This window comes from Nelumbo nucifera, chromosome 7, assembly GCF_055504915.1.
Source record: "Nelumbo nucifera cultivar China Antique chromosome 7, China Antique-T2T, whole genome shotgun sequence".
Classification (NCBI taxonomy): Eukaryota; Viridiplantae; Streptophyta; class Magnoliopsida; order Proteales; family Nelumbonaceae; genus Nelumbo; species Nelumbo nucifera.
In genome coordinates, this window is record NC_142655.1 from 10,646,810 (window position 1) to 10,669,749 (window position 22,940).

The 22,940-nt window shown below is 34.6% G+C and overlaps 1 protein-coding gene across 3 annotated transcripts; it reads right to left on the reverse strand.

Moving 5' to 3' along the window:
* Positions 1-10,791: 10,791 nt before the first annotated feature.
* Positions 10,792-22,833, reverse strand: LOC104608866 (cytochrome C oxidase subunit). Of its 3 annotated transcripts, XM_010274983.3 has the most exons (7): positions 21,734-22,833; positions 21,145-21,479; positions 19,874-20,026; positions 17,816-17,908; positions 16,008-16,066; positions 11,311-11,404; positions 10,792-11,132 (listed from the first exon to the last, which is right to left on the reverse strand). In XM_010274983.3, the coding sequence occupies exons 1-7, from the start codon at positions 22,572-22,574 to the stop codon at positions 10,920-10,922; spliced, it is 1,788 nt and encodes a 595-aa protein (XP_010273285.1). In that variant the 5' UTR covers positions 22,575-22,833; the 3' UTR covers positions 10,792-10,919. The 3 variants fall into 3 exon arrangements, 2 of the variants coding, with proteins under 2 accessions (XP_010273285.1, XP_088748175.1); XR_016078741.1 differs by lacking the exon at positions 16,008-16,066 and having other exon boundaries at positions 11,078-11,132; positions 21,734-22,829; XM_088892049.1 differs by lacking the exons at positions 10,792-11,132; positions 11,311-11,404 and adding an exon at positions 11,409-11,489 and having other exon boundaries at positions 21,734-22,831.
* Positions 22,834-22,940: the final 107 nt, after the last annotated feature.

Here is a 22,940-nt window from a genome sequence, read left to right on the forward strand (position 1 = left end):
ACAAATATGGGGAAATATGACTTTGTATCAGAAAAGGGTAGGAGTTGAAAATGACCTTGAATACAAACTAAAGTTTTTTAAATCTAGAAACTATCCTAGTTCTTGCCATCTGGATGACATAAATAGGCAACCGGCCCACCGCCCTTTTTGATTCTTTGATCTTTTTTCTCAATAAATATGGGAAAGATGATAGCTAATATCAGTATTATCTATTGACTTGGGTGAGAAACCAGCTGAAACTAAACCGAGGTAGATTTTAGGTTTGGATCACTTTGGAGATCCTCTTTCGTAGTTGGATCTGATTGTATGGAACTATGGATCCAAATCTAATTGGGTGAGCTCTGAACCCTACTATGTTCTCAGACTTCAGATCCAACTAGACCCAGTTTGTATCTGAAATGGACCAGGTATGGACCCAAGAACAACATAAATTCGGATGAGGACCTATATATAGTTGGTCCTGCTCCAAATCAACCCTTTTAACCATCTAAGGCAGTAAATTTATTTGGATATCACCTATCAAAATGATGGAATATATGGATTCTCTCTCTCTCATATAGAGCCCATTTGTTAAAGACAAGGCAATGAAATACAAGCAAGTTCCTCTGTTGTCCAACCTGAGGTTGACAAAATTAGCCCGTCCAAATTACGCGTTGAGTGTACATGTAAGGCTCAGTTTGGAAAGAATACAAATACAAATTACAGAGTACAATATCTTGTATTATTTTATTTGTATTTGCCCTATATATATTTGTATTTGTACTCCTTCCAAACTGAGAATAAGGAAGAAGTAAATAAGCTGCTACAGACTCCTTGGTTGAGCCACGAACTAGTTCTCATAAACAAAGGCTAAGAATTTGTTGGACAACTCATCCATCTCTTTTTGCTGTATATGACCTCTATATTTTATATCACATGGCAGAATGCAACAGTTGATCCGAACTACCCCAATTAAATTCTCAGAGAGATCTAGAGAGAGAGACAGAGACCCATCTCTCTGATTAGTGGGTGGATTAGTGAGACCCATCTGGCCACAATGCCACATGCTATCAAATGTAGCATATGACAACAACTATACACCATTTGTCCCTGAAGATAATGGTAATACCGTAATATGACTAGTTGATTTTATTTTATTTTTATTTTTTGCTATTTTCCTTTTATTTAGAGTCTATTTGATTGGTAGTCAGAATTGGAATCATCTCTTGGAATTGGAATCGGAATGTCTATTCTCATATTCTGTTTGATTCAAACAGGAATCTGAATTAGAATTAAAATAAGCTGGAATGGGATTTCATTATTCCCAAGGTCAGAGGGAATGGCCATTCCTTCAAATGGAGGAATACCATTCCAGCAGAAATGGGAATGAGATTTCAATTCCGTTCAGCCAAACAGTTGAAGTGAGAATGGCCCATTCCAGTTCCAATTCTAAACCCTTTTCCCACGAACCAAGCAGGCCTTTAATTGCTAGATTACTTTTGCTTTCTAGGTTGATGGTACCAGGGAAAAAAGAATTTTGTCAAGCTTATGTGTGCAATCTCCATCACATAAAATTAATTAACACTATGCCAATATTATATTATCATAATATTAAAAATAGCTTTATAAGGATTTCATCAGTTCTTTCAAAACACAGATATGGATCCAAAATTATGAACTATTGAAGAACTCCAAAAGAGAGCAGTTCTAGAATGGTAAAAAATATTTTGGATAACAACCACGCATTTGGTCTATTTCAAGATTAATTGTACAAGTTTATTAATTAAAACTAAATACAATTGCTATTTTAATTTGTTTGAACTCTTACATATGGATACATAAATGAAATCTAACAAAATGGTTCAGAAAAGTAAAATTTTATCTTCTACTTAAATGCCTAAAATAACTATCTAACCTTTATTTTAATGACTTAATTACTAAATATTGTCCAAAAAATAAATGCATATATATATCACTTAATTAAAATTCTGTAATAATACAGTATTATTATTTTGTCACTGTATTAGTAAGAAGGTGGAAAAAGACGTTCTACCATAAGGATTGGAACGTTGGGCCTACATTCATAGTTCCTGGACATGATGTTGATATTTCATTTTTAGGGCATTTGGTCATGAATTAGGATTTTCCATGGCATCTGAATTTATAGATTCACAATATTATGGAGAACCAACTCAATAATGGAAGGGACAGCAAATAAGAGTGCAATTTTGGATTTTTACTAACATTCAGATGATGATTCCATTTTTCTGTTGACATATGAATTCATATTCTATCAGAGAAACCAAAACAAAATTATTTCATTCCATTGGTAATGCCCCAGTTTGATTCTTAGGGCATCTGAAATGAGCCCAAGTTGTTATTAAAGCTTGCAGACACACAAGGCTAGAATCTTATTGTGGTCTGTGGGTACTGAGTTGCTCAAAAAAAAAAAAGCTTTTTTCTTAGGGATTTTTAATAGGCCCAAATTTGGACAACCTCCTTTTGATAAGGGGCATTTTTTGTTTATTAAATAAGTAAATTTTGTAATATAATAGTAAAGGGTCTTGTGGATTTATCAAAAAAATTGATGTGCTCAAATCACCACCTTTCTATAATTCTATCCCATGCTTAAATTCCAAGAAAATAAAATAAATACGATGGTTTAATATTTTGTTATTGGAGACACATATTAGGCCTAATTCTATCATATACAATTACATGATAGTATTAGTATATATGGTAGTATATACTTATAGTCTATTCATGACAGTCGGCTATCATTTCAATGTTAGCTCTACCACCAATAGATAAGAGATAAGAGATGTCATGAATAAAAACCAAACAAAATAAATAATTATTAAAGATACATCATTAATTGATTCTGACAACAATTACATAAGGCTTCTTGAGCAGCTTTTGCTTAAATGGAACATAAACCCGTTATAAAATATACTCTTTAACAATAACTATGATTTAAAATAAGTAAAATCAGTGGTGGATATTAAGAAAACTTGTTCATTATGGTTTAAAATACCAGCATATACAGTTTTTGGTAATTCAATAATGCATTTTTATTTTTATAGGTTATCCATACAAAATATTACTAAAATTGAGAAAACTAGCAGTACTGGGGGTGTTAATTGGACTGGATTTGGTCCAATCCGATCCAGTCCAATGTGAATCCATTATAAATGGACTAGGTCCAATCCAGTCCCATGAATATTTTGGACTATTTTGGACCGGTCAAATTCAATGTTTGGAGCATCCAATCTATTTAAAATCGTTTTGATTTAGATTGGTTTCAATCTAAACCTGCTCCATTGATATTCATATTCTTCTCTAATATCAATGGATTAGATATTGGCTTAATCCAACTCAATCCAATATAAATTTATTATAGATGGACCAGGTCCAATCCAATCTAATAAATATTTTGAACCGGATTGGTCCAATCCAATATGTTTTATTGGTCCGTCTAATCCATTTAAATTGATTTTGAACTGAATAGGTCTAATCCAAAACCGGTCCATTCACACGCTTAAGTACATATATAGAATGGAATGATATTCTAATGTGATGAAATGACAAAAATATTAAAGATATGCCGAGCAATAGTATTACTGTCCATGTAAGGGAGATAAGGACCACTATGAGCTGGTTTAAAATTCCTTGTGGATATGACATTATACCTTAGGATTGTTTGTTTGATAGATTATTTGGTTAATCTATTAGAATCATTTAATCATTTGTACATTTGAGTCAACTTTTTTTTTCGACTTACTCTGTAATAGTTTTTAACTCTTAAAGTCTACAGTATAACCTTGTAATTTTGCTTATAAACCTCAAATCCAATGGAATGGTGTACCTATGATTCTATGCCATTTCATAATATATTCAAAATATTTTGCAACTTTTCTACTATGGCTGTAATTTTTAAAATTGTACACAAAATATATAATTCTGATATGCTTAATTATTATATTTGAACGACCAGTATTAATTCCACCGACACTGACATTTAAACCTTATAACTCAGATCTTATCTTATGGATCAGTTTGCATGTGCCTTGTTAGCAAAATGACCAAAGCATATTCAAACGCAGTCTAACTCTAAACAATTATCTCAGAAACTATATATGGACTTTGTATTTCATGCAATTGGGAAAAATTCAGGTCTTCTTATAAGGCTTAGATGATCACAATGATGCTCTTATCCTTATATCCAATATTCTACTAATTAGATTTCCAAACTGGCTGTTTTTTCTTGTGAATTGTGATCAAGCTCAATATCCCTTTTTCTAGAAAATTAAAATAAAAAAAAAAAAGTAAAAAGGGCCTCAATAACCCTCTCTAAAGAGTTTTACAAATGGGAGAAAGATGGGATTCCTAGTAGCACCGCTATCTGGTCCTCCTTGGGATACTTGGAAATCTTCCTGAGCTTGTTTGCTCAAATTATCTTCTATTCTTGCCTTGATGACCCCCAAGAAGATTGTGATTGAAGAGAAGATTCCAAAATTGAAATGGGGTGAAAACTGGCAGTCCAGATTTCAGAGGAGTTTCATAAGTGTGCTTTCCTTGATAATTTTTTTTTTTTTTTTTTTGGTTTGTTTTTTGTCCCTTTGCTTCAAGCTTCGGTTCCCAGTTTTGTTTAAGGGTAAGGTTTCATGCCCTTCTTATAAATTTAACAAACATGTATGGAAAATATATTCAATGTCTGGTTGAATTTTATATGCACAAAGTTTTTGCTTGGTGCAGGAGATCCAGACTCTCCTAATATAAGTTCAGTTTAGAAAGAGTATAAATAGAAATATGTACAATATAAATATATATAAAATAATACAAAATACAAGGATTTGCAATCTATATATTTGTTTTTTACTACTTTGAAACTGAGCTCTATTCACGGCAGCAAAAATTTTCCACTAAATTTATCAAAAAAAAAAAGAAAAAAATCCACATTCAGTTTTTCATGTATGCCTAGAGACATGTGCCTTCTTAATAATACTGTAGCTCCCAAAATCTCTATATGGGTTTGCATCAGCTGTGCACAGGGAGCCGACAACGTACCCTCTTGGCTCGTGCTTTGCGATTGATGAGGGATTGTTACGGAACTGTCTATATAACTCCAGGAGATAGCTAGAGATAGAGAAGAGCTGTCTTGTAACTTTGCATTTGCATGCAAGAAGCTTCTTCACAGCTGCATATTGAGTTGTCGTGTAGGGCCAAAACACCCAGTAATGTTCCAAAATATATTTTGATCTCATGGTCATGGGTAACCTTCCTTCATGTTGGTTGCTCGTTGGTATTCATTATTGGCTAGTTCACCTCATAGCACCATTTTGCCCCAGCTGTGTTCTCTTGAGGTTATGTTTGGTTTGGAAGAAAAGATAGAGAAAGTAAGAAAAAGATAGGAAAACTTTTACAAATCTCGTGCCTTTTCCTACTTTTTCCTTCAAACTAAACACATCCTAAACGGATAACATTTGATGTAAAATTTCGCTTTCTTTGACACGAGTTTTTTTTTTCTTCTTTTTGTTTTTGTAGGAGGGAGTTAATGATACCTCATTTTATGACCATTTTACCCTTTTAATTTAGTTTTTTTTTCTTCGAAATTCCTAACTTGTTTTCTTCAATAATTAATTAATGCTCATCTTGAGACACCTTGAGAACGATGGGTTCATCAATGCCTTGATAACTATTTGTGCTTTAGAATAGATTTTTCCACCATTATGACATTTGCTGCTGTCAGCCCATAAAATGTCAAATGAGCCATTTAATAATTTTACATTCATCATCAAGCCCATTAGCGGGTCAAGGGGCAAAGTGCTGGAATTTAAAAGTTTTATGGGGTCTTTCTCACAAAACAAAGTCAGCAGAAGTAAGTATTACCACGGTCGTAAATTCAAGGTGGTCAACTATATTCTACAAAGTATCAATACATGTCTGTGTAATTGTGTATCGACAGATGTATCGGTACTTAAAATCATGCGCTTTTTAATATTTTTTTTAGGTTTTTTTCAAAGTTTGTTTTAATATATATTTCATTAAAAAAAAAAAACACTGTAAACATATGTATCAAAAATATTACCGAAATTGTTTGTCTTGTTTAGTTAAATTCATAAGATATTATTGAATGCCTATGCTAGGCCATCTAAGGTGTTGTGAAGGGTGGACTAAATGCCAACCCTTCCCAAGACCTTGTCAACCCAAGATTTTACAAATGAACCAAGTAATGCCCCTTCCCTTTTACACATGCACTTTGTCACTAACTCTCAAATTAGATCGAATTCCGTTTAGCCTTGTAGGTTTCAGATCAAGATCCAACCATAAGCTCTATATATCAAAGCGGCAACTGTAGGAAGTTTCTTATTTCTTACACAAGGTTCCTGTGTGGAAGGAAAATAAGTAGGCCCTGAGCTGAATGATAAAGTTGGATCATTTGTGTGACGTCAATACTGCTTTTCTTTGGAATTAAGACAACAGCACTGACGTGATCTGATGTCCATTTTGTTGCCTCTGTGAGCAATAACATGAGTGCTGATGTATAGTTGTTCTGATCCGAGTGTAAGATGGACAGCTACCATGCATGATATTCAAGCTATGTGAAGGCATTTAAAAAACTGGATTTCTTTTAACTTTTCCTCCCTAAACTCATAAAGCTTCAAAATAAAAAATAAAAATAAAAAAAGAAAACTCTACTAGGACCTGGGTTCTTCACCAGGGTTAGAAATAAGGTCATCCTTTTGTTACAGAACATTGAAGCAGCTTCCTCTAGAGTTTCAGGCTATGTTTGCTCAAAATTTGAATGACCACTAAGCCAAAAAATGATTCTTTTTCTAGTTAAAACTTTTAATATCAAAGAATCAACAATTTCACAAATCCAAACTTAAAAAGTAGTTCTTAGAATCATCAAATTCATCAGACTTAATTCATCTGACAGCTTGCCAAACAGTCTTAATAAGTGAGGTTGATATGAAAGGGATTTTGTTTCTTGCATCCTCAGTTGGTGACACAAATGACAGTCATTTGACATTGAGCCACACCACGTGGAGGTCTTTGCAAAAATAATAAAAAAAAAATGTTTGTAATGGCCAATAATGCCAAAATCTTCATTGTGAATATATTATTCAATCCACAATTGAATTCCCATCTCCACATATTTTACTTTTGGTTTGAGTGCTTTAACAGCCTATTATTCTAAGCTTTTCCCCTCGAAAGAAAGCAATACTTTAAATGAATATATAAAATAGACAGCAAACCAACCATTTAATTAGTTCAACTCCCACATAGACTTCTATTTAAAAACCATATACAGATGCTGCCCAATGACCAAGACCATCGAACATTGTATAATGTCATGGGCCTCATGGCTCTCATGATCAAGTAGTTAGGCTTAGGCAGTGAAATTTCAGGGGGTCGAGAACCGACATCTGAATGGTAGAGATTCATGAGCACCTAACTCAAACAGATGGCCTCAGAACAGTCAAAAGAAACCAGGTTTCTCACCAAATTCATTTCTAACCACAATTAATCCAGTCCCATTAAAAGAACTGATTATGGTGGAAGCTTTTCTCCATTATAATCAGAAAGAGAAAAGGACGCAAGGACTCAAGATTCGTACTTCATGTATGCGATACAAAAGGTGCGGAAATCTCGCCTGGGTGTCTGATATTTTTTTCTTTGCCCAACTCACCGACACTAAGAAATTGATTCTCTTTTTTGGTATTACATCTTTTTTGGTATTACATATTACACATTACAGGGAGATTAAGAAGTGGGAAAAGAGTAAAAGACTTGGTTTCTTTACCTACTCATAAGGTATTGTGGTTGTACATCAGGAACATCTTCCATACTTGTATGTCCTAATGTGCGGCTGCAATGTTTTGCTGGAGTAAGAGCAAGGTGCCCGCGAAGTCCACTGACCTTACCATGAAGAACTTACAGTTAAACAAATTTAATCATGGAGTGACCATCTCAATTATTGGTCCATCCGCCTAAGAACTCGATCCAAGATCGAAAGGTGTATATTAGGGGATGTATGGAGCCTTAATTTCTTGGGCCATCATTTGGTGTTGTGATACAACTCCTCAATGGATAAAAACCACTGTATAAGATCCAAACAACTCCTTAATTTCTTGGGCCATCTTAATTTCTTACACAAGGTTCTTGGGCCATCATTTGTTTGGATCTTAATTTCTGAGGCTGCAGATTCAGAAATTCCGATCTAATAAACCAAACAGTGCATATTTTAATTCCAAACCATAAGGTTGCGTTTGGTTTGAAGGAAAAAATAGGAAAAGGAAAGGAAAGGTAAGGAAACCTTTACAAACCTTGTATAGGTTTTCATATCTTTTCCTTCCTTTAACCTAAAGGATGATTTGCCTGAAAATACATCAAGCAGAGATGGTAAGAGCCATGGAAAAATCTTACGTTGACAAGACTGAGAACATGGGTTTGAGTCTGAAATTGTCCACTTTGTATTGGAGGTTAGATCTAAATTCAGTCTACACCTTAAAGAATCTTCTTCTTAAAAAAAAAAAAAGAGGGGGGGGGGGGGGCGGTTACTGTTCAGTCCACCCCTAGAAATCTTAACTCCATCATACAGTTGGGGTAGGTGCTAACTCGGAATTGATGCCAATTCATGGGCAGGTATGAGTGTTATAGCCTTATAGGTGGAGGTGTTTGTAATTTTGAATTGTTAAATTCAGAATTCTGAGGTGAAGTGCAGCCAACTTATCCCAAAAAAGAATAAAAAAAATACAACATAATGTCGTTTGACTCAACATAAGAAAAATCATGCATGACAATTGGATTGGAATTCCTTTTAACAAAGTAGAACAATTCTTCTAATTTTGTTCAATGGCATTGTCTAATGATTTTCTAGTTGTATTTTGGTTCTTTTAGGCTGAGAAAGTTATATCTTCCCCCCTCCCCTAAAAGAAAAATAAATAATAAATAAAAGAAATCTTGATATTAAGAGTTAGGGAAAATCTGAAACCAACCTTTAATTTTTCTAACTCATAAACAGATAAACTTATCTTTATTTTACAATGCCTCCAGAGACCCCCTTTCAAACATTTACCCTTAATGGATAACATCTATATTATTACAGTGACACAGGTAAGTTATGAATGGATAACATCTATAATATTACAGTGACACATCTATAACATTTACCCTTAATGGATAACATCTATTGAACTCTGAACCAAAATCAATAGGCCTATCCATTCACTTGAAATGAACAGTTGGTAAGTTATGAATGAATATAAAATAAGGCTGTGTTTGGTTTTAAGGAAAAAGTAGGAAAAGGTAAAAAAAAACTTTACAAACCTTGTATAGGTTTCTCTACCTTCCCCTTCCTTTCTCTACTTTTTCCTTCAAACCAAACATAGCCTAAGAGATGAAGAACGGGAGAAAAACAAACCTATCATTATTATATGAAACCAAACATAGCCTAAGGGATGAAGTACAGGAGAGAAACAAACCTATCATCATTATATGAAACCAAACATAGCCTAAGGGATGAAGTACGGGAGAGAAATAAACCTATCATTATTATATGAAAAGTAGTTAACATGGTAGACTGGTCAGTCAGGTGTTGTCATTCATCATCATCTAAGCCCTGTCCCAACTATATGAGGTCAGCTACATGAATATTGTTTCACCATTCTGCCATATCCATCATTAAATTAAATTATGACCGCTTAAATCATTTCTTATCACTTCTACGGTTCTACCCATGTCCTTTTCAGTCCGCCCTAGCTCTTCTAGCCCCTTGTAACTGATCGCTTTTTCTAACAGGTTTGTGTAATAATGGTGCATATAGACCACTTCTATGGCAACTAACGTTAACTTGACAGAAGATTATATACGTTATAAATGTATCTTGCAGGTCTTTGACGGTATCAAAAGGTCAGGATAAGTTTAAGAGAGCGTTGGAAAAAATGAAGGAGAGCCACAGTTGACTGTTCTCTTGTGATTGAATAGATCCTACAGATATTAATTCTTGATGTTGAAATTTGAAACAATACGAAGCAATTCTTTCAGCACTAGTTATTTCTGTCACTGAAGGCCTCGAGGAATTTTATTTGCATCATCTGATTCAGATGTTTCTATAGCTAGATTTCTGCAATGACCCATTGCGCATCTCTTTAACTATAATTCTGTGCAGTGAGATAAGAGTATATACACTCTTTAGATACCTTATCAATAATCATTAGTTGGAAATTGCTCAAGATATACTGGTAAAGAATGATTTCAACTTACAGAAATTTGTATAGAACAGCATGTCATTCCGGGTGATTTTACCAGTGATTTATGCAAACATAGATCAGGCATGTTTTCATTGTCTTCTTTCAATCTGTTGTAAGCATGGTTCAAAGTATCGACACAGTTCATACTAATTTCTTTCATGTATCAAGGCATTCAAAGCATTGATACACTTGCACATGACAACCTATTCCGCAAATAGATACTTAGCAATGATATTAACATACGAAATTGAGCTAACTCCCTAATTTCTCGTATTTAATATATCGGCAAGGTCAAAAACAAATACATATCGTATTGTATAGTATGATACTATCGATACTTCGAACCTTGGTTGTAAGAAATGAGATCTCATGTGGAAAACCTTATTGAATTGATATTGTATCTTTCGACACTAAAAAACAATTTTTACCAGCATTATGCATCATGACATGTATGTGCATTGCATATTCCATGATAAATACCAGCTTCTATTGCAATATGCCATGGTGACTGCTGTTCTCATGTCAGTCAGATTTGCAGTATTCTTGGAGAAGCTTCTAATAGTAAATATGCAAATGTGTATTCAGAAATAATAAATTGTGAACAAAATTACTTGGACCACTACACTCCAGAGGACAATAAGTGATTAATAAGAATAAGATCTTGCAGGTTTCTAATTTTCAATATCAAGTACCTCTTTGTAAAGCTACAAGTAGTATGAGAAAAATGGGAGAAACAAGAAAAATAATATATGGAAGGGCTTGAGTTAGTGCACCTTCATCTTCATTTTCTGTTGGAGTGTAATTGGTTTTGTCTTCTATAAATGCTTCAAAATAATCTTGGTAGCCCGTTGCCTTTAGGGAGAGAAATGAACTTGTGACCTTCATCATTTCCATGGCCTGAAGTAAATGAAGTTCTAAATCACATCAGCCACTACAAAAGTGCAATGCCAATTAAAGGGCTAAAATATAAACATGAAAATGATGTAAACAATAAAAATAGTGAAAAAATGAGATCCAACTTTAGATAATTATTGATACTTATCAAGAAAATAAAAACAAAACAAATGATACATACCTGGAAACCAAACATGAACTGTCTTGCCTTCTTGCTTACTTGCACATTTGGGTGAGACTGGAGCTTCTCATACATAACCCTAGCCTCATTTGGCCTGGTGAAATTCCAATTAATTGATGATATTTCCATAATAGAATACATCACCACTTTCTTGTTGCTACAGTGACAATTATTAACTACTGAAATGATAATCAGACAATATTTCAAAATGAATTTAGATGATGAGAAAATGAACTCACATGTAAATTAACAGATTGTACAGGTTAAACATTTTTTAGTAATAAAAAAGATTTTATTAATGTTTAACAATAAAGATGAACAAAAAGATCAAGAACTGCATGCCACTTTTACAGTATACCACCCATTACCCAATGTTGGTCCCAGCTATCTAGGGTCTTGGGGAAGGGGGGGAGGAGTAGACTGGATACAGACCTAACCTTTGGCATTTGTTTTTGGCACAAAGTAGCTTCTCTCAGAGTTGAACCTGGAGAACACATGCCAGCCCAAGATTTACCATTACACCAATCAATGGCCCATTACAGTATTACCGTTCTCTACACCTAAAACCATATTTCATATACCACTTATAGACAAAACCTATACACTTGACCTACTTGAACTCTCCTGGAGCCATGGCCAAAACATTTAGAAGTTAACAGCATCCACACTTCTCTCAGCTTTCAAAAATCCATCTATGCTTTCTTTCTTTCCATATGATCCAACAAATGGCAAAAGGAACCGTAGGTCAGAGAATATCTCCCTTTCCTCCCTACCAAAAGAGAAGGCTAAGCTAAAATTAAGCCTTTCACTTAGGGAGGAAGCACCCAAGACATCTAAAAAGTAGAATGGAAAAATTCCCAAAGAAAAGAAGTACCTAGGCAAAACGGTAAAAGATTGTTCACTGTGTCCTAAGCAGATTTACACCATGACACGTATTTTGAATCTACATTCCTCTATGGTTCTGGGCATCTATGGTGAGGGTTTATCTAAGAAAACCAACTGCATAAGGCTTCTACCAAGGAACATGGCTATCCCAAATAGAACTTACATATGCAATATCTGCAACTCTTCTTGCAAGAGCAACATAATATGAGCAAGTTAAAAATTTTCCTTGTAATCTTACTTCACCAAATTTAGTCACTTACATTTGAATGAAGCACACCATCAAGAAGTTCTGAAAAAAAAAACAGTCAGATATAGAAGTGGATAATGAAAGAGAAATTCAAGGCCGATGAGATCTTTTGCAAAGAGAAGAATTCCGAGATGTTCTTTCCCACTTGAAGGGGTAGCCTATAGAGCCTTAGACAGAGAGAAATTAAGATGTCATCCCTCCAATTATCTTCTCAGAATCTTATCTTAGATCTTTTACCACCAATCCAATCAGAGGAGAATAATCCTCATAAGCCTTCTTAATACCCTATAGGATAGGACTGGTCATAACATTAAGATGCCATCCCTATAGGATAGGACTAGTCAAGTAAGAAACGATGCTTTATTATATTTTGATCCATAAATTGCATGTAGCTCTCTCAGAGATCAGTAGTTGGGACTCCAAATCATGAGTAATCAGCTCATCATAAAGGAGTTGACAGAAATGGCATGCTATTAGGATCTGATGATGCATCAGTGCAGACAGCTGAGTTACCTCAATGTTAAGGCTTGAGTTCAAGCAGACATAACTCGCCTCTTCTTTTTCTTTTTTTTTCAGCATATAGCTTGCCTCTTCTTGACTATTGATTTTTATTTTATTGAAACTTGTAACTATTAGTATCCAACCTCATTGTTAGGACAAGGCTTAGATGACGATGATTCTAACTATTAATTTTTTGGGTAAAATACAGATTTAACACCCTGTATTGATAGTAACACTTAGCCCCCCTGAACTTTCAGATTCCAACACTTTGCCCCCTCCCCGTTAACTGGATTGACAGAGGAAGTTAATTTACTAAAATGCCCCTTTTGAGATTTGTATGCACAAGAGGATGACATTTCAGAATAATGAAAACGGACAGGAAAAAGAACATTATCTCTTGATTGCCCACTTTGTTTCTAAGCTCTAACCAAACAAAACCATGGCAACTAGACCTGTTCACAGGTTGGGCTTCGGGCTCGGTCCATGAACATTTTGCACTGCTTTAAGCTCAGGCTTCAGACCAGACACATTTAAATTTTGTCAAAAGCTAAACCTAAGCCCAGCCCATGAACAGGTCTAGCAGCAACAAAGAAGAAGAAATAAACATAACTAAAGGGCTTATACATATATCTAACAGTCACATGAGAATCTTTTTCAAAAGTTAACTGACAGAATGATAACGGAGGGGGCAAAGTTTTGGAATCTGAAAGTCCAGGGGGTCTTTGTCACAAATGAAAGTTTGGGGGACTAAGTGTCACTACCTCCATAGTACAGGGTGGTAATCTGTAATTTACCCCAATTTTTATTTCATTGAAGATGTTCATTTTTCTATTGGTATTCATTAAGACGTTCTTTAAGAAGATAATATCCATATAAACAACACAACTCTCCCATGACAGTCGTGAGAGCCTACAGCTGCCAAGAGCCCTGTGAGTACACTGCTATTTGTTGGTATCCAGGTCACTTTGATTTTTTTTGGATTAGTAACCAGATCACTATTTTTCATCTCCCTGCTGACCTCCAAGGTTTCAAAAATCAAAATATGTCAGAAATGTCAACTGCCACATTTTACGTTCAAGTTTCAAGTCCTATATATTGAAACTTTAAGTTTTAATGTTTCAAAACAGTGGTCCAATATCATATTATTTTGGTCAAAACTGATTACATAACTTCACTAAAATCAATTTCTTTCAAAAAGAATAATAAAAAGGAAGAGATTAAAAAGTGACTATAATATAGAAATTTGAATATTAGCAGTTTTATTTCCATTGGTGCATAATATACCATCATTTTTATTCTACAAATAACCATGCATCACTTAATTTAGTGTCATGGATTTACATAATTGTTATCAAGATTATGCACTTCTAATTTTGACATGAAGTTATAACTTTGACCCTAAAAGACTATAGGGAACTCCAACGGCACACACTTTTGAGTTATTTACTTTAATTTCTTGTTTTTGCCAATCCCATACGGTTGGGACAAGGCTTAGATGATGATGATGACTTTACATTCCTTGTTTCTGTATGATACTTGATAATAACATATTAACATTATAACTTAGAAGTGCGTATTTGTGCTTCTTTTGTCATTTCTTAAAATATTGAATATTTTCCAAAGATTTCAGTGTTTCCAAAAGTGTAAGAAATATTTTCCAAACATTTCTTAAAATATTGAATATTTTCCAGATTTCAACATGCACCAGGGGCCCCCCCTGAATATGTTTATTCAATTCACCTACGATTAATGCAAATAAAATTTATATGATATGTATATTATAAAACATAATTGGACTCAGTTCATAATCGGATTTGATGTGGTCAAATCTGCATTCTGTCCAATTACTAAACAGATGCAAGTTCCAATATCTGAATACAACCCAATTATGTAAATGGATCATCAGATCCTAAATAATCAGATCTGACATCAGATCAGGTATTGGAGTTTTGGACTCCGTGGACTGCCCTAACTTATCAAATGATTAGATGACAACTTTCACCCAAGTTATCAGAAAAATGACATGTTATTTTTGGGTAACCTTCCCAGTTCAAAGAAAAACATGTACACGCACATGGATTAAGAACCAAAATTTTTGGCTCTAAATAAACTTTCATTGAGCCAGAATGGATTTTGCAGATATATCAATATATAAAGGGAGTATAACATGTTTCTCATTTGGTCATCCCAACTAAAATATTTACACCTAATCACCTATACTGCTCACCTGATGCCTAGGTGATGCTTTGATGTTGTCTAGGAGGCCAATTGCCTAACCTTGGTATTATGTCTTGGCAACAAATGGACAACACTTCTCAACTTAGATCTATGAATGTTTTGGAAGGCCACCAATCTTAGCACTTTGTAAACCATGTAGGGTCTCATTTGGGCACATCACCATAGATAAGAAATCTAATTAGATCCGCATGTAGGCTCTAAAGAACACATGTATTCATTAAGCAGACTCAGATTGAATCCAAATCCAATCTGAGACCCCCTAGATTGATCAGATTTCTCTGGCATGTAGTACACATGTCAACATATCAACATGATACTCATGTCAGCAAGTATTGGACATATAAATGTGCATTCTAATTTAACTTCTAAAATGTACACAAAATAGGTGTTTTCTCCAATGTAAATCATGATAGCAGATATATTAATTTCTGCTTTCGATATGGTAACATCCAAAACACATAAGCACATATATGCATTTAGACATACAGACATAAATGTGTCTATGCATATCTATGTACACAAAATCTGTTTTCTCAAGTTTGAATCATGATAGCAGATATATTGATTTCTGTTTTGGATTTGGTAACATCCAAATAACATAAGTACGTATAAGCATTTAGACTTACAGACATAAATGCGTCTATGCATATCTATTTAGTATCCATAATCCTAGATTTTAGGTGCTTGCCATGTCCAGTACTGTGTCCATTCCATAGACCATAGATTCTAGGCACTTAACTTTTACCTTTGTTAGGAAAGAAACAAATAACAACTCAAATTAAATCTCAACAAGTTCACAGCCAAGAGAAAACCTCAGGAAGTATACCTGCTAAGTGAATCTTGACAAATAGACCACTGCAAAGCAGCTAATCCATGAAGTTCATTCTGCAAACAATACATTCTTTTTTTACGACATTAAACCAGATATACCTTTATGCTCAAGGAGCAATTCCTAAAGTGCAATGAAGCTGATGAAACCAGGGTGTGATTTTGTGACAAACAACACCCCTATAAAATTAGAAATAAGAAAAATGAAACAAAACAGATAATGGCAATATTAAAATACCGTGAGACTGAAAACAAGAAATTAGACACTCAGCACCATATTAATAATTATCCAATGTCACCTTGAAATACAAGTCCCAAATAATCATACAGATTTTCTCCAATCAAAGAACAGAAAGGAAAACAATCTGGAGGAGGCACTTATTGGCAGTGGATGTAATCATGTAAGAGTAGTCCACCTTTAGACAAACACATGATAATTTCTATGATTATCATAAAGATTTACTTCCATATAAAAATTGGTTCACCTTTATAAAAAAAAAAAAAGCACTTGCTACTAAAACATGAATACATGGTAAGCACCATGTTACAACAATGGAAAAATAAAATACTACTACATTTATATTTATTTTTGGTAGTAAGATATTTGAAGACTTATTAGACTCCATTTGCTTGCTATTATTAAGAACTTTTAGTACATAATATGTATCCAGTAATGAGAACCTTACACTGACATATATCATGAATTTTCAGTTGAAACATTATATTTTCAGAAGTGTAATTTTATTTATCTAGCTAGTTTAACAAGAGGGCATAAATACATGATATGAGGGAAGTATTTGTATATATGCATTTAGTCTGTATGTAGAATGTAGATAATGTAGTTAAGTAAATGCGTGAGTGGTTTAGCATAACCTCATAATGGCCAATGTGTAAATGAAATAGTAAGTGGTTGAATCGTCACGTATAATCACAATGACTAAAAGTCCAATGGTGGTGCAATAAATGCAACAAAATTGTCAAATTAGGATCAAGTAATCAGCGACAGTTGATTCATTATAAACCAGTAATTATCAACCACATGCCTTGACATGCAAAGGAAGGAGCTATTCAACTCCAAGAAATAATAACATTTAATTTCAGAAGAAGAGTACTTTATATGTAGAAACCTAAATATATCCTTCTCTAGCATAACAACCAAGAAAAGAATTAAGCCTAAGATCCAGATTCCTATTCAATGATAGAAACTAATTAAAGAATTTACAAATTGCTAAAGAACCCTACATCCTACACAATAATTACTTATTAATTGCAATTTCACAAAGAAACATGCTACTATTATATCCATATTCCATCATCCTTTATCTTCCTTCTTTTGAAACACACCTTTATCAAGAAGGATGAATAGGTAAATAGCCTGCAGGCTAATACTTATGTAGAGGGGACTAATACGCCATTATCCAATGCTGGTCCTAGCTATCTGGGGTCTTGGGAAAGGTGGCCTTTTTACTTTTTAATAAGAAACAATAAAAAGTGAAACCCTTGTCATTTGGAGCTAGTGATGGAAAAAACACAGAAATAAATAAAACAACACTATTCTGAGGAAAACAAAAACTAATAAAGGCATAAAACCAGATTTACTGCTCAACCTCTTGGCCAGGTTACTCTGTACAAGTTATGGCCTTCCAACACCATTTCTGGATAGTGCATGAGCAAAGGGTTAGCTGATCCAAGGGTCCACCTGAATGAGCTATCCAAGGAGGGAGCCAAAGCCTTAGCTCTAATTACAAACTGAAGTGGCCATGGGCCATCTACAGCTGAAGACAGCCATATCATGAAATAAATTACCTGAAAGGCCAATTCCTTCATTACTTTTTCATAATAAGGCAATGCCTCTTTAAGCTTCCCAAGATCCATGAAGTAGTCACCATCTTTCAAAGCCTACAATATCATAAAGTAATTACTGCATCAAGAAAACTTGTATTATAATTCTTGGACACGAATTACACCATGATTCATGCATCTTAATATTACATAGACACTTAAAAACACCATGAACCATATAATACATTTTAGACATTCAAAGAATACTTACATGGACAAATTGCCTGTAAATTACACACTATAAAAAATATTTGGTTTACCAAATTTTGAAAACGTTTTATTGCAAAGCAAGATACTTTTACAAATTGGTACAACACATGAGATAAATAAAGAGAAAAATATTTAATATACTGTAACAATGAGCATCCATAATTAGAACAGTTGTGTGCTAATGCAACAGTTTCTTCATGGATTGGGTGTAAAGCTATTTTGTGTTTAACTGGAATGTCATTTTGGGTGTAAAGCTACAACAACTTTACAAGCTTTGCATATCTTATATTTAAACACCTTAATCAATATTTTTTTGTTCCTCATCAAAAAAAAAAAAAAAAAAAAAACAGAAGAAGAAGTTGTTTCTGAGAAAAAGTATAAGCCATAGTTCACATTAGTACCCATCCAAATTGTCCAATTACAAGCCATAGTTCTATGGAATAACCAAACTGATAGGCCCATGGCCCTATGTTCAAGATTTAATTATTATTTTGTAATTATTCAAATAAAATAATACAAGAATATATGAATTAAAAAAAATAATACATTTAAATATATGCTCTAAACATCTCAATGTAGCATATATAAATTCTATTGATGAATATATAAGGTTGTCTTTGGATTGAGGTGGCAAAAAAACATGGCATGGAAAAGAATTCATGAATATCTCTGTACTTCATTGCTCAAACCATGTTGAATCTAGAGAGCAGAAGACATTTTGTCATGTCATCCATTATTTTAGCATATCTCTGAATCTGAGCATGGAGGGGGGATTACTACTTAAATGGGTTTAAATCGCTAAATATACTGAGCATAACAAACAGTGTTAATATAAACATATATTTAGAACTTAAAATTGATCATTAACTCAGTTTTGAAATGAGAACCTGGCTAATCTACAAAATGCATGTTATTAGCATAAGACATCTCAAGGTACGAATCATATGCCCCATATTTTCAGGAATGAGACTTAAGATTAAAGACTAAGGGAATTTTCATTGGGATTTACCATTTCTCACAGTGAAAGCCTAAGGTGTAGGCCTCACATGTCCTCTAAAACCGGTCCCAACTGAGCATAATACAGATACGTGCAAAAAGCCTGAGAAAGAAGATGGCTAACTAATTCCCCTGCTCTTCTCTCCTATCCCATCCCACACCCAAAAAAAAAAAAAGAAGTAAAAAATGGAAAAAAAGTTGTTGGAAGTCGCAATGAATAAGGTGGTAAAGTGTAAGGATGCTATATATTAAAGAAAACTACTTTTGAGGCAATATGAGTTCCAAATGAAGAAAAGTAGCTTCTCCCTCTATCCTAGCTAGTAAGGTAAAAAAGGATCAGATATAGAACACACCACAGGGACCTTCCAAACTCCTACATCCTGGAACTATGAAAACTTGATCAATCCAGAAAGAATTCTAATCAGTTGATTAATCTCATAATCATTAATCCATCTTCTAAACATACTCTTTTGAGTATAAATCTTTCATATAGCAACTCATAAGATTACGTAGAGTAAATGTTATTTGTACTTTTCATAAATGGCATTTTTTTAACCCTTAACAATATTTTGTAGTTTTCTTTCAATGAGATTTACCCCTTGATATTCTTCTCCTTTCCTTTAATTAAGACAGTCTTATCTTTACTAATCCAAAACACAACAAAAATAATTGTTAAAACAATTTCTATTTAACATGGTATATAAGTGTTATTTTCTTATATAGCCTGCCTATGTGAAATAAAAGATACTTAATGAAACATAGATAATTCAGATATTACGATACAAAGAAAAAGGTTGAGTTCTGTTACAACTATACCTTCTCACATTCAGCTTTTAGCTTAGCATCAATTGTCAAGCCCATCTTATTCTTGTAGGCAGCAAGTAATTGTCTAGTCCGTGCTTCCTTAGCAGCTCTGTCTTCTTCTGTTTCAAGCACCTCCCCTGGGCGAATCACCCTTCCACCACCATACTGGATGCAATAGAAAAAGCAGGTTGTAGGAGATCAGCAGGACAGAAAGCAGCATATAGAAATGGTGGTTTTGACATATTAAAGTTTATTGGCTTGTTTATTTATGAAAATATTTCTCTCTCATTCTCTCTCTCTCTCTCTCTCTCTCTCTCTCTCTACTTCTCTCCTTTCCTTAAGTTCAATCTATGATCTTAAAAAACAGAGAAGAGAGGGCAATTAATACTAAAGAATCAGTTATAAATGGTTATGTACATAATAAAAGCACAAATACCAACCTTCTGTAAAACCTCTCTACAATCTTACTAGCAAATAATGTAATTTTTATAGATAATAACAAATAATGTAATTATTATAGCTAAATAATGTAGAATAGTTACACAGACATGCATAAGTCACATTTTGCTAGATTGATCTCTAGAAACAGTCTATAATTTGGTGCTAGATAATAGACTGAGGGACCAAAATACTCCAAAAACTGTTGTGCCATGTGAGTCGCCAACCATGAGGAGATGCTAAAACCAGGGAGCTTGCGTACACGTACACATGCATGGGACATACACACAAGAGTTGGACACCACTTATGATCCAAATGCTTAAGCCATTAGGTTATGGGCCTTATGGGCCAATCCTTGAGTCCTTTGCATTTCCTTTCTTTTTCCAATGTGGAACTCTTTTTACAACACATAATTCATACGTGCATCCCAACAAAAACTGTGTATTTACTACTGAGTTGAAGCTCAGTTTTTAATGATTCTATTTAGTTTCAATATATTTTTCTTTGCATCTTTTCATTTCTTCTATTAAATTGACTAAAAACACTTTATTTAAATTGCCAAGTGAATGATAGGACATTTTCCTTCGATGGATATATAAGTATATTGCATTGGACTCGGTCAGTAAATTTGTTGCTAATGGAGCCAAGTTAGCATCAAAAACGAGATCAAACATTGACTGTATCTCCATTTACATAATTGATTGCTCAAACAAACCAAATATGGATTAAGCAGTCCCAACATCAATCCATGACAATATGGGAAGAATCACTAAAATCTACAATTATCAGTGGAGAGTATCATGTTGTTTGAGAATGATCAAGAATATGACAACTATCACCATACCGTTTTTGAAATGTTGCTTGGCCTCGGGAAGACTCCCCAAGTAGAAACTTTGGGCTTGTATAAATCTGAATCATCTTCATTAAGCTCTGGCTTCACAGGTGTTGCAGTTCCAAACTTGCTAGCATCCCCAACAATCAATTCCACCTCAGGCAAATCCCCATCTGCAAAAGGGTCTGTTACTGGAACCAAACCCGCTGGCAACCCCTTGCTCTGCCTCTTATCCGAAAAGCCAAGACCCAAAAAGTCAATGCTGGAAATAGTTAATTCTTCCTTCTTAGTAACCCTCTTCTCAACAAACTTGCCTCCTGAGTTTCCCACGTTCGTTTTCTCTAATCCTAGAATGTAAAGCATACAGAAAATTCACTCCTAGTTCTGCAGCAACAACATGTCTCATTTAAAATATATTATAAAGTTCCTCCTCAACCAAAGATTTCTACACAAATTTTTTATTTCTATTTCAATTACAATGTTCATAAAAAAGAAAGAAATAGGAGCAAGCATTCCAAGAGTACATTTACTTGCATAAAAATCAAACCAAATTCAAACAAAAAGGTGAAGGTTTTCCAAATTCAAAAGATTACCTACTTACCTAGATTGCTATCCTTTTCCCCAACGTTCTTGTTACCATCCGCAGTTGTTGTAACTCCTTTGTTCTTATATTCTCTAGCTTTCTCCATTGCAAGCTTGACAGAAATCGGGACTTCCTTCGTGCCACCACCGGCATCATTTGAAAGGTTACCAGAATCTACATAACCACCATCGGCATCATCTGAAATCGAACCAGTACTTACATTCTCCCTCTCCCCAGCCTTCTTATCACCACCCGCCATTCCCAAAACCTCTTTGTTCTTCTTATGTTCTCTAGCTTTCTCCATTGCAAGCTTAACAGAAGCTGGAACTTCCTTCGTGCCACCATCAGCATCATCCGAAATCGAACCAGCACTTACATTCTCCCCCTCCCTAGCCTTCTTGTCACCACCCACCATTCCCAAAATCCCTTTGTTCTTCTTATATTCCCTAGCTTTCTCCATTGCAAGCTTAACAGAAGCTGGAACTTCCTTCGTGCCACCATCGATATCATCTGAAACCGACCTACCATCCACATTTACATTTCCAACCAATTCTGCAACTGGGTTTTGGTTTTGTTTGGGGCCCGGGTTCGATTTTAAGGATTTTTTATAAGATTTGGCTCTAGAAAAAGCGAGCTTCACTGGGTCCGAAGAACCCAATTGGTCACCAGAACCTGTTTCCGCTGAATTAGACGGTGAAGTATCCTCAATGGAGTCTTCCAGAGACGCTGATATTTTAGGAGTTCTTAAGGGATATGCCCTGAGGTTTGCTGATGAAAAAAGGTTGGTTTTGGAAGAAGAAACACCATTAATGGCCTTGAGAGTGAAAACCCATGACGATTGATGAATGGAAGCCATCATCAACAGTACAACATCTGTGATTAGAGCTAAAACATGTTCTCTAGGCCTCTGAGGTGAGTAGCCATGGTGACTAATTGAGAGACTCTTCTTCTTCTTCTTCTTCGTCTTCTTCTTCTTCTTCTTCCTCTATTTTTGTTTCTACTTTCTCCTGACCGAGAGGGGGATGCGATAAGAAAGTAAAACTGTATCGAATGTTCTGTGGCCGTTGTCGACCGTCGAGTCGTCGTCGTCGACACTCTCTTGAATCTCAACACAGTCACTCACCGAGGATACGTGTCGAGGAGAACAAACCGTCTATCTGGCATCAGAGAATGCCGAGATCACTTCTTAGGGAGATCAGACGGTAGAAGATGATCAAGATAAAAG